At 42.4% G+C, this 12,500-nt stretch overlaps 1 protein-coding gene across 1 annotated transcript in view; it reads right to left on the bottom strand.

The window, feature by feature from the left end:
* Positions 1–2,299: 2,299 nt before the first annotated feature.
* LOC123504025 overlaps positions 2,300–12,500 on the bottom strand; it is a 17,783-nt gene continuing 7,582 nt past the window's right edge. The window contains 8 exon segments of the mRNA XM_045254253.1: positions 2,300–2,645; positions 6,022–6,240; positions 6,761–6,884; positions 7,120–7,215; positions 7,381–7,416; positions 7,419–7,600; positions 11,214–11,370; positions 11,877–12,110. Coding sequence (XP_045110188.1) covers positions 2,530–2,645; positions 6,022–6,240; positions 6,761–6,884; positions 7,120–7,215; positions 7,381–7,416; positions 7,419–7,600; positions 11,214–11,370; positions 11,877–12,110 — 1,164 coding nt within the window. The 3' untranslated portion in view covers positions 2,300–2,529.

The raw sequence follows: 12,500 nt of genomic DNA, 5'->3' as shown, positions 1-12,500 counted from the left end.
TAAACTTATCTTTTTCCCCTCAAAATTGGCTGATTTCCCCTCAATATTGGCTGTTTCCCCTCAATTTCCCCTCTCTTGGAAAAATATTGACGTTTTACACAATATTTAAACTTTTTCCTCCCCTTTTCTCCTCAAAATTTCCCCTTTTTTTCAACTTTTCCCCTCAAAATCCCCTCACTTGAAAAAATATGAACTTTTTACACAATATTTAAACTTTTCCTTCTTTTCCCTCAAAATTGGCTTCATTTCCCCTTTTTTTCAACCTTTCCCCTTAAAATCCCCTCATTTTCCCCTCACTTGAAATAATACCAACTTTTTACAATATATTAAAAAACTCCCTTCCTTATTTCAACACTTTTTCCTTCCCTTCCACTTTTCCCCTCGTTTCTCACTTTTCCCCTCAAAATTGTTTAAATGTACCTTTTATCTCACTTTTCCCCTCAAAATTGTCAAAATCTACTCTTTCATCTCACTTTTCCCCTCAAAATGGTCAAAATCTACCCTTTCATCTCACTTTTCCCCTCAAAATGGTCAAAATCTACCCTTTCATCTCACTTTTCCCCTCAAAATTGTCAAAATGTACCTTCATCTCACTTTTCCCCTCAAAATGGTCAAAATGTACCTTTTATCTCACTTTTCCCCTCAAAATTGTCAAAATCTACCCTTTATATCTCACTTTTCCCCTCAAAATTGTCAAAATCTACCCTTTATATCTCACTTTTCCCCTCAAAACTGTCAAAATCAACCTTTTTATCTCTTTTCCCCTCAAAATTGTCAAAATCTACCCTTTATATCTCACTTTTCCCCTCAAAATGTACCTTTTATCCCACTTTTCCCCTCAAAATTGTCAAAATCAACCTTTTAATCTCTTTTCCCCTCAAAATTGCCTTATTTCCCCTCAAATCTCAGACCAATAATATTTCTAACTGAATATTCCAAACCCGTCTTTACATAGCACTAAAATAACACTAATATTAACAAAATGTAATGCTTGCTTATAAAAATGCTCTTAATAATAATAATAATAATAATAATAGTTATAGTAATAGTAATAATAGTAACATTATGATGATTTAATTAATAATATCATTGTTTTTATGCAATATCATGAACCTGAGTGAAGAATTGTCTCTCTCTCTCTCTCTCTCTCTCTCTCTCTCACAAAACTATCATTTCTTTTAATACATCTTGTTCAAAATTGCTCTCTCTCTCTCTCTCTCTCTCTCTCTCTCTCTCTCTCTAAAACTATCATTTCTTTTAATACATCTTGTTCAAAATTCTCTCTCTCTCTCTCTCTCTCTCTCTCTCTCTCTCTCTCTCTCTCTCTCTCTCTCAAATACAGTATCTCTTCACAAAATAGTAATTGTAATAGTTTAGTAGTCACCTTTCATAGTAGTAGTAGTAGTAATAGTACATCTACTACTACTACTACTACTATTATTTCACAGGTCATTGTTTTTGTAGTAGTAATAGTAGTAGTGTTTATCTTAGGGAATGTTTGTTGGTAGTGGTAGTAGTAGTAATAGTAGTAGTAGTAGTAGTAGTAGTAGTAGTAGTAGTAGTAGTAGTAGTAGTAGTCATTATTCTACTACTAATCTTACTTTCTCATTTTTTTTCCTTGATTTTCTTTCAATATAAATTTGAGGTCACACTTTGAGGTCACACTTGGAGGTCACACTCGAGGTCATCTTAGGTCACACTTGAAGGTCACACTTGGAGGTCACACTAGGAGGTCACACTTGAAGGTCACACTTGAAGCTCATACTCAAGGTCATGTTAGGTCACACTTGGAGGTCACACTAGAGAGTCACACTTGAGGTATTTTGGTCACCCCCCCTCAGGTCTCATTTTCAACGCCGCATGGAGGAGGAGGAGGAGGAGGAGGAGGAGGAGGAGGAGGAGGAGGAGGAGGAGGAGGAGGAGGAGGAGGAGGAGGAGGAGGAGGAGGAAAAAGGAGGAGGAGGAGGAGGAGGAGGAGGAGGAGGAGGAGGAGGAGGAGGAGGAGGAGGAGGAGGAGGAGGAGGAGGAGGAGGAGGAGGAGGAGGAAAGGAGGAAAGGAGGAGGAGAAAAGGAGATTATAATGAGGAAGGAGGAGGAAGAGGAGAAGAAGAAGAAGAGGAAGAAGAAGAAGAAGAAGAAGAGGAGAAGAGGAGAAGAAAGCAAAGAAGAGGAAGAAGAAGAAGAAGAAGAAGAAGAAGAAGAGGAGGAAGAAAAACAAATAGAAAAAAACAAAACTTAAATACCCAACGGAGAAGAAGAAGAAGAAGAAGAAGAAGAAGAAGAAGAAGAAGAAGAAGAAGAAGAAGAAGAAGAAGAAGAAGAGGAAGAAGAAGAAGAAGATGAACAAGAACAAGAAAAACCAAACTTAGCCCACAAACAAACCCAAAAATTTACAAACGGCAAAAAAAATGCAGCAAAAAAACTCAAAAAAAACATTAGTCAGACACGGCTGGTGGACGGTGGGGGGGCGTACTTGATCTTCCCCCTCCTGGACCACAGCGGGAGGGGGGGGTTGTCATGTGGGGGGCGTCAGGCGGTCATGGGGGCCTGGGAGGAGGGGGTGGAGGAACCAGAGTGTGCCGAGAGATCATACCCAGAATTCCGAGGGGCGTTGCTATTGTCCGATCGTTTCTGCCGCTTGGGGTCTGTTTGGGAGAGAGATGGAGTGCGTTAGGGAGTGTTTCTGGGGTGCACAGTGTCTAAAACGCACTCAAAATACACTTAAATATGGATTAGGGTGTGTTTGTGGGGTGTACAGTGTTTAAAACGCACTCAAAATACACTTAAATATGGGTTAGAGTGCGTTTGTGGGGTGTAACATGTCTGAAACGCACTCAAAATACACTTAAATATGTGTTAGGGTGTGTCTGGGGGTGTACAGTTTAAAACGCACTCAAAATACACTTAAATAAGGATTAGGGTGTGTTTGTGGGGTATACAGTTTAAAACGCACTCAAAATACACTTAAATATGTGTTAGGGTGTGTTTGTCGGGTGTACAGTTTGAAACGCACTCAAAATACACTTAAATATGTGTTAGGGTGTGTTTGTGGGGTGTAACATGTCTAAAATGCACTCAAAATACACTTAAATATGTGTTAGGGTGTGTTTGTGGGGTGTACAGAGTCTGAAACGCACTCAAAATACACTTAAATATGGGTTAGAGTGCATTTCTGGGGTGCACAGTGTCTAAAACGCACTCAAAATACACTTAAATATGTGTTAGGGTGTATTTGTGGGGTGTACAGTTTAAAATGCACTCAAAATACACTTAAATATGGATTAGGGTGTGTTTGTGGGATGTACAGTTTAAAACGCACTCAAAATACACTTAAATATGTGTTAGGGTGTGTTTGTAGGGTGTAACACACTCAAAATAGTTAGGGTGTGTTTGTGGGGTGTACAGTGTCTAAAACGCACTCAAAATACACTTAAATATGTGTTAGGGAGTGTTTCTGGGGTGCACAGTGTCTGAAACGCACTCAAAATACACTTAAATATGTGTTAGGGTGTGTTTATGGGGTGTACAGTGTCTAAAACGCACTCAAAATACACTTAAATATGGGTTAGAGTGCGTTTGTGGGGTGTAACATGTCTGAAACACACTCAAAATACACTTAAATATGTGTTAGGGTGTGTTTGTGGGGTGCACAGTGTCTGAAACGCACTCAAAATACACTTAAATATGTGTTAGGGTGTGTTTGTGGGGTGTACAGTGTCTAAAACGCACTCAAAATACACTTAAATATGGGTTAGAGTGCGTTTGTGGGGTTTAACATGTCTGAAACACACTCAAAATACACTTAAATATGTGTTAGGGTGTGTTTCTGGGGTGTACAGTGTCTGAAACGCACTCAAAATACACTTAAATATGTGTTAGGGTGTGTCTGTGGGGTGTACAGTTTAAAACGCACTCAAAATACACTTAAATATGGGTTAGAGTGCATTTGTGGGGTGTAACATGTCTAAAACGCACTCAAAATACACTTAAATATGGATTAGGGTGTGTTTGTGGGGTGTACAGTGTCTGAAACGCACTCAAAATACACTTAAATATGGATTAGGGTGTGTTTGTGGGGTGTACAGTGTCTGAAACGCACTCAAAATACACTTAAATATGTGTTAGGGTGTGTTTGTGGGGTGTAACGCACTCAAAATAGTTATATGTATATTAGGGTGTGTCTGGGGGGTGTACAGTGTCTGAAACGCACTCAAAATACACTTAAATATGTGTTAGGGTGTGTCTGGGGGTGTACAGTGTCTAAAACGCACTCAAAATACACTTAAATATGTGTTAGGGTGTGATTGTGGGGTGTACAGTTTAAAACGCACTCAAAATACACTTAAATATGTATTAGAGTGCGTTTGTGGGGTGTAACATGTCTGAAACGCACTCAAAATACACTTAAATATGTGTTAGGGTGTGTTTGTGGGGTGTACAGTGTCTGAAACGCACTCAAAATACATTTAAATATGGGTTAGAGTGCGTTTGTGGGGTGTAACATGTCTGAAACGCACTCAAAATACACTTAAATATGGGTTAGGGTGTGTTTGTGGGGTGTACAGTGTCTGAAATGCACTCAAAATACACTTAAATATGTGTTAGGGTGTGTTTGTGGGGTGTACAGTGTCTGAAACGCACTCAAAATACACTTAAATATGGATTAGGGTGTGTTTGTGGGGTGTACAGTGTTTAAAACGCACTCAAAATACACTTAAATATGTGTTAGGGTGTGTTTGTGGGGTGTAACATGTCTAAAACGCACTCAAAATACACTTAAATATGTGTTAGGGTGTGTTTGTCGGGTGTACAGTTTAAAACGCACTCAAAATACACTTAAATATGTGATTGGGTGTGTGTGGGAGTATACAGTGTCTGAAACGCACTCAAACACACTTATTATATAGCCAAACACACTTCAAAAATCACACAAAATGCTCTCAAAAACATACAAACGCTCAAACACACACAAAATGCACTCAAACGCACCCAAAACACAGACACACTCAAAACAGGCAAAACACAAACACACCAAAACACACACAAATACACCCAAACATCCACAAAAACATTCAAAAACACCCCAAACACACACAATGCACTCAAAAAACACTCAAAACACCTCCAAACAAACACAAAAGCACTCAAAACACCCAAACACACTCAAAATGCCCACAAACACACAAAAACACACCCAAAACACCCTCTTAAACACAAACGCACAAAAACATTCAAAACACCTCAAAAACCCCCATAAACACCTAAAACACACACAAACACCCCCAAAACACACACAAACATCCACAAAACACTCCAAACACACCCAAAACATGCCCAAACACCTAAAACACACACACACACACAAAACACCTCCAAAACATGCCCAAACACACACAAACACCTCCAAACATGCCCAAACAGACCCAAAACACACACACACACACACAAACACCTCCAAAACATGCCCAAACACACCCAAAACACACACAAACATCCACAAAAACACTCCAAACACACCCAAAACATGCCCAAACACCCCTAAAACACACACACACAAAACACCTCCAAAACATGCCCAAACACACCCAAAACACACACAAACACCTCCAAAACATGCCCAAACACCCCTAAAACACACACACACACAAACACCTCCAAAACATGCCCAAACACACACAAACATCCACAAAAACACTCCAAACACACCCAAAACATGCCCAAACACCCCTAAAACATGCACACACAAACACCTCCCAAACATGCCCAAAACACACCCAAAAACACACACAAACACCTCCAAAACATACCCAAACACCCCTAAAACACACACACACACACAAACACCTCCAAAACATGCCCAAACACACCCAAAACACACACAAACACCTCCAAAACATGCCCAAACACCCGTAAAACACACACACACAAAAAACACCTCCAAAACATACCCAAACACCTCAAAAACACCCACATACCCCTAAAACACACAAAAGCACTCAAAACACCCCCAAACACACTCACCTGTCTTCATGTGAATCACCCAGAGCGTAGCCGTCAAGCAAACACCAATGACAAACGAAGCCAGTGCGATTCCCACAACCACCTCTGTTGAAAGCCCCTTCAACACCACTATTTGAGTCTTGCCCTCTGTCACCTCCGCCGTAGCTGCTGCCTTGGTGGTGTCGCTGTGGTGGAGGCCCTGGCTACTGCTGGTGGTGTGTGTAGTGCCAAAAAGAGCCACTGTTTGGTGTTTTGGGTGTTTGTTGGTGTTTTTTGTGTTTTGGGTGTTTTGAGATGGTCAGGTGGAAAAAAGAAAGATTTTTTGTTACATTGGGTTAAGTTAGGTTGGTAGTAAGTCTCTCTCTCTCTCTCTCTCTCTCTCTCTCTCTCTCTCTTGCTCTCTCTTTCTCTCTTTCAATTGTTCTCTCTCTCTCTCTCTCTCTCTCTGAAGATATATTATTAACTATTGCTATGAATAAATGTATCAAATCTCTCTCTCTCTCTCTCTCTCTCTCTCTCTCTCTCTCTCTCTCTCTCTCTCTCTCTCTCTCTCTCTCTCTCTCTCTCTCTCTCTCTAGTATATCTTCTTCCTTCTCTTTTCCTCCTCCTCTTAGTCTCTCTTCTCTCTCTCTCTCTCTCTCTCTCTCTCTCTCTCTCTCTCTCTCTCTCTCTCTCTCTCTCTCTCTCTCTCTCTCAAGATATATTGTTAACTACTGCTATGAATAAATGTTTCAAATCTCTCTCTCTCTCTCTCTCTCACATTTAGTAGTGGAGGCAGAGGTGAGGGGTCCCAGGGTGAGTGTCTGCAGGGAGGAGGAGGCTGGCTGTCTCTCGAAGGCCTTCAGAAGAGCTGGCTTGCTGCAGTACAGGGAGGGCTCTATGCACTGTGGGAGAGAGAGAGAGTGTGTGAGAGTGAGAGAGAGACAGGTGGGGGGTTGTTATTCTCTGTGTGTGTGTGTGTGTGTGTGTGTGAATGAGATTAAAAAGACATTTCATAATAATAACAAAGTAATAATATAAAACACTCTCTCTCTCTCTCTCTCTCTCTCTTCCTTTCCCTCACTTTTCACTCCCAAACACAAACATCACTCTCTCTCTCACTCTCTCTCTCTCTCTCACCTTGATAATGGTGGGCCTTGGCAGAGTGTCTGGGGAACACACACCAAGCTGACAGTGGAGGTAAAACACGTCCATTGCTGCATACTCTGCCAATACCTGCAAGAAATAGTAGTAGTAGTAGTAGTAGTAGTAGTAGTAGTAGTAGTAGTAGTAGGTGGTGGTGGTGGTACAGGTTAGCTCACTCTCTCTCTCTCTAAGTAAATATATAAATAAATAAATAATTGTTGCATTAATAATTCTCTCTCTCTCTCTCTCTCTCACCTGGAAACTGAAGGTGGGGGCGTGTGTGTGAACGGGGCCTCCACACTCACAGACGGGTGGACACGGCAGGATTTCCTCAGCAGCAGGTGGGTGGTGGTGGCGGTGGTGGTGGTGTGTGGTGGTGTACTGGCAGTGGTGTTACTTATCCAGCATTCCTCCAGCATCACTCGAAGGTTGGTGGTGGTGGTGGTGGTGGTGGTAGTGGTGGTCCAGGGCAGTACTGGTGGTGGTGGTGGTGGTGGTGAGACTACATACACAAACAGGTATTTCTTAACTAATGCAGAGGTTGTGTATTGTTAAAATTGCATCAAGATAACCTCTTCAGTAGCATGATGTGTTTCCCTATTCATTGTGGTGACTATTTGGTGATTTTGTACAGCTTCACAAACTCATGTGGGGGATTAAAATGGTGAAGACTGTGGCCATTAACCTTCTGACCTCCATAGACCCTTGCTAATGTCAATAAAATGGTCTAATGGTACACAAATCTCAAGGTAAAAATGTGTCCCAGTACTGAAGGGGTTAAAATAGTGAAGACTGTGGCCATTAACCTTGTGCCCTCCATAGACCCTTGCTAATGTCAATAAAATGGTCAAATGGTACACAAAACTCAAGGTAAAAATGTGTCCCAGTACTGAAGGGGTTAAAATAGTGAAGACTGTGGCCATTAATCTTGTGCCCTCCATACACCCTTGCTAATGTCAATAAAATGGTCTAATGGTACACAAAACTCAAGGTAAAAATGTGTCCCAGTATTGAAGGGGTTAAAATAGTGAAGACTGTGGCCATTAACCTTCTGACCTCCATAGACCCTTGCTAATGTCAATAAAATGGTCTAATGGTACACAAAACTCAAGGTAAAAATGTGTCCCAGTATTGAAGGGGTTAAAATAGTGAAGACTGTGGCCATTAATCTTGTGCCCTCCATAGACCCTTGCTAATGTCAATAAAATGGTCTAATGGTACACAAAACTCAAGGCAAAAATGTGTCCCAGTACTGAAGGGGTTAATATGATTACCAAATTAAACTGTAACTGTGACAGGTGACAATGCTCATCATAACACTATAATGCCCTCATCAACATGCCATGCTGTTATGACATTTAATTCTTCTTATTATTAATTTCTTCTGTTTTAATCCCTATATCGTCTGTAGGCCTACTTGAAGAGTGTTGGAAGGGGTGTTGATCTTCCAGCCATTAGCAGCGCAGGCAGTGTTGTGTGTAGTGGTGGGCATATTAGGGCCCATGTCACCACCCTGCCGCATCTTTGTGAGGCAACAACACCACCTGGAGCCTGGCTATCCTGGTGACATGTAGCTAATTTTAAACCACTCCACTAATGGCAAAGCTTCAAGGTGGTGTTTTAATGGTGTTTTAGGGTGTTTTAATGGTGTTTTAGGTATCTTGGTGACGTGTAGCTAACTTTAAACCACTCCACTAATGGCAAAGCTTCAAGGCGGTGTTTTAATGGTGTTTTAGGTATGGTAGCTAACTTTAAACCACTCCACAAATGGCAAAGCTTCAAGGCGGTGTTCTAATGGTGTTTTAGGGTGTTTTAATGCTGTTTTAATGGTGTTTTAGGGTGTTTTAAGATGTTTTAGATATCCTGTAGCTAGCTTTAAACCACTCTACAAATGGCAAAGTTTCAAGGCGGTGTTCTAATGAGTGTTTTAATGGTGTTTTAATGGTGTTTTAGGGTGTTTTAGGTATCCTGTAGCTAACTTTAAACCACTCTACAAATGGCAAAGTTTCAAGGAGGTGTTTTAATGGTGTTTTAGGGTGTTTTAATAGTGTTTTAGGTATCCTGGTGACATGTAGCTAACTTTAACCCACTCCACAAATGGCAAAATGTTTAAGGCTGTATGTGGTGGGATTCAAACCTACACGTGGACGTCTGCCTGATACCACCTCCACCGCCTTACCCACTACACCACAGCCTCCTTTAATAAACCACCTTCAAGTATACCATGAATTTATGAAGGCAAAAGAGTGTATGTCTCTGGAAGTGGGCGGAGCTTTATCTGAAATCCCTACACACAATTCCTGCCTCAGTTTCACACATGGCAGAGTGTGGTGGGTATTGAAGTAATTTCTCCTGACAATATGCTTCAATTCAACCCAACTCTGCATTTCCGCACCCTGTGACCTTCAAATGGGTAACAATAGGCATTTGATGTGAGGAACTGTTGGCCACATCACTGGATCAAAGACAGCCGGCCACCAATCTAAGGGAGTTTCAGTTAGTTGGTGTTTTTCCTTTCTTCAAAGATAAATAATTACGAGAAATTCAAAATAAATAAAAAATCTGAACGGGAACCACAGCATTGCGCCACAGAGAGAGAGAGAGAGAGAGAGAGAGAGAGAGAGAGAGAGAGAGAGAACCGCGATATCTTAAAAGGACCAAATGGAGAGAACTGAATTTTAAAATGACCAGATGAGAGAGAGAGAGAGAGAGAGAGAGAGAGAGAGAGAGAGAGAGAGAGAGAGAGAGAGAGAGAGAGAGAGAGAGTTAAGGAGGAAATGGAGAGAGAACTGAAATCTTAAAATGACCAGAGAGAGAGAGAGAGAGAGAGAGAGAGAGAGAGAGAGAGAGAGAGAGAGAGAGAGAGAGAGAGAGAGAGATCTGTGTGGTGAGGTTTATGAAGGAGGCTTATGACAACACCCCCCCTCCCCACACACACAAAAATCCTGGTCATAGGCCTACGGAAACACCACACGGGGTTGAGAACATTCTAGAGCCAAACAAGACAACAAGAACAGTACAGGTAACTCTTGATTTACGAAGCTTACACGTTCTTTTACACCAATTCTGAAGCACAAAAGGCCTCTTGGAAAGCATCTCGTGTAAAATCTAACCCCTCTAATTCTCAAGCGTTCAAAAATATTAAGACACCTTTTTTGTGTATGGGGTGTTGCCACAAGCCTCGTCTGTAACACTCACCACCCAGATTTGCACCCATAGAACACTGACACTAACTTTCTTTAGCTTGTTGGCTGGCATTCTTCAATCTAATGACCTCAACAGTCTGTGGATTTTGTAGCCTGGTGGGTGAAGCTGCGGAAACAGACTCGGAGATCAGTTTCCTCCAGCAAATATGGCAAAATCACAACATTCTAAGACATACGGTAAGGCTGATAATCTCTACAACATCACCATACATCAGAAAAAGAGTAGCAGTTCGTCGTTAAATGAAACACTGGTGCTGTGGTGATGTATGGCAATGCTGTGGGGATTAACAGCATTAGAGATTATCAGCCTTACCGTATGGCCCAGAATGTTGTGATTTTGCCATATTTGCTGGAGGAAACTGATCTCCGAGTCTTGTTTCCCGCAGCTTCACCGCCAGGCTACAAAATCCACAAAAGACTATTGGGATCATTGGATTGAAGATTGCCAGCCAACAAGCTAAAGAAAGTTAGTGTCAGTGTTCTATGGGTGCAAATCTGGGTGGTGAGTGTTACCGAGAGGCTTGTGGCAACACCCCATACACAAAAAAGGTGTCTTAATATTTGCCACAGTACATCTTGGTTTTGTTCAAGTGGGTTTGGTTACACTGGTTCATTCCCTTCCTTCATAAATGGTGTTCTTATCTCTCACTTCAATCTAGTCCTCATACCTTCCTTTGTTGATCCCTTCCACTCCATGCTGTGGTTAATTTCTTGACGGAGGAAGGTTTGAGCGTGTGTGAGGAGGCAGAGAGGATTGGGAGGAGAATCTAATGCTCTAGACTTGACATGTGCAGTACAGTTTCTATTAATAATCTCTCTCTCTCTAATTATTTCCATTTTTTTTATCCCTATTCCTCTCCCTCCCTCTCCCCCCCGACTCACCACTAGCCAGAGCAGCCTGGGCGTAGAGGCGGCTGTGTGGAGCGACTGGGGTGGGTGTGGCAGCGGCGGCGGCGGCTGCAGCAGCTATGGGGTGTGTCAGGGAGGCGTCTGTGTACAGGGTGAGGGTGTAGCTGGCGCCCCTTACTCCTGGGGGAACCTGTGGAGAGAATGGGGGGGTGAGTGAGAGTGAGTGAGTGAGTGTGTGTGTGTGTGTGAGAGAGAGAGAGAGAGAGAGAGAGAGAGAGAGAGAGAGAGAGAGAGTAAATTGAAATAAAATAAAGAAAAATTAAAGCTAATCTCTCTCTCTCTCTCTCTCTCTCTCTCTCTCTCTCTCTCTCTCTCTCTCTCTCTCTGTCTGTCTGTCTGTCTGTCTGTCTCTCTCTCTCTCTCTCTCTCTCTCTCTCTCTCTCTCTCTCTCTCTCTCTCTTTCTCTCTTTCTTCTGTCTGTCTAGTCTCTCTCTCTCTCTCTCTCTCTCTCTCTCTCTCTCTCTCTCTCTCTCTCTCTCTCTCTCTCTCTCTCTCTCTCTCTGTCTGTCTGTCTGTCTGTCTGTCTGTCTGTCTGTCTGTCTGTCTCTCTCTCTCTCTCTCTCTCTCTCTCTCTCTCTCTGTCTTTGTCTCTTTCCTTCTGTCTGTTCTCTCTCTCTCTCTCTCTCTCTCTCTCACCTTACTATAACCCCTATGGCTGGTCTGTGGAGGTGGCACGACAGCAGGCAGTCTACTTGGTGGCCGGGGGGGCAGAGGGGGCAGCGGTGGCAGGGAGGGGGATGGCAGAGCGTCTCCCTGGCAAGTCACCGGCAGGGAGGGCAGGGCCGAGGGGTAATACTCATCCTCCGAACCATATCCCGAGCCAACCAGGTCCTCGTCATCACTCAGCGGTGGACCCAACTCAATGCTCAGCTGTGTGTGTGTGTGTGTGTGTGTGGGGGTGATAAGTGAATAAAAACTTTAAATACACACACAAAATCTTAAATACAGATACACACGCATACTCACACACACAGAGACACACACTCACCTAACCTAAACACCCCAAAACACCAGAAAAAAAACACACCGAAACACGCAAACACACCACACACCAAATACACCCAAACGCACCAAGAAAACACACCCAAACACCCCAAAACACTAGAAACACAAAAAACACCCAAACGCACCAAGAAAACACACCCAAACACCCCAAAAACACCCAAACGCACCAAGAAAACACACCCAAACACCCCAAAACACTAGAAAAACACCACAAACACCCCAAAAACACCCAAACACACCAAGAAAACACACACA

The sequence above is a fragment of the Portunus trituberculatus genome, chromosome 2 (genome assembly GCF_017591435.1).
Source record: "Portunus trituberculatus isolate SZX2019 chromosome 2, ASM1759143v1, whole genome shotgun sequence".
In the NCBI taxonomy this organism is placed as follows: Eukaryota; Metazoa; Arthropoda; class Malacostraca; order Decapoda; family Portunidae; genus Portunus; species Portunus trituberculatus.
The sequence above is the reverse complement of the archived record's forward strand: the minus strand, read 5'-3'. Positions and strand labels throughout refer to the sequence as shown.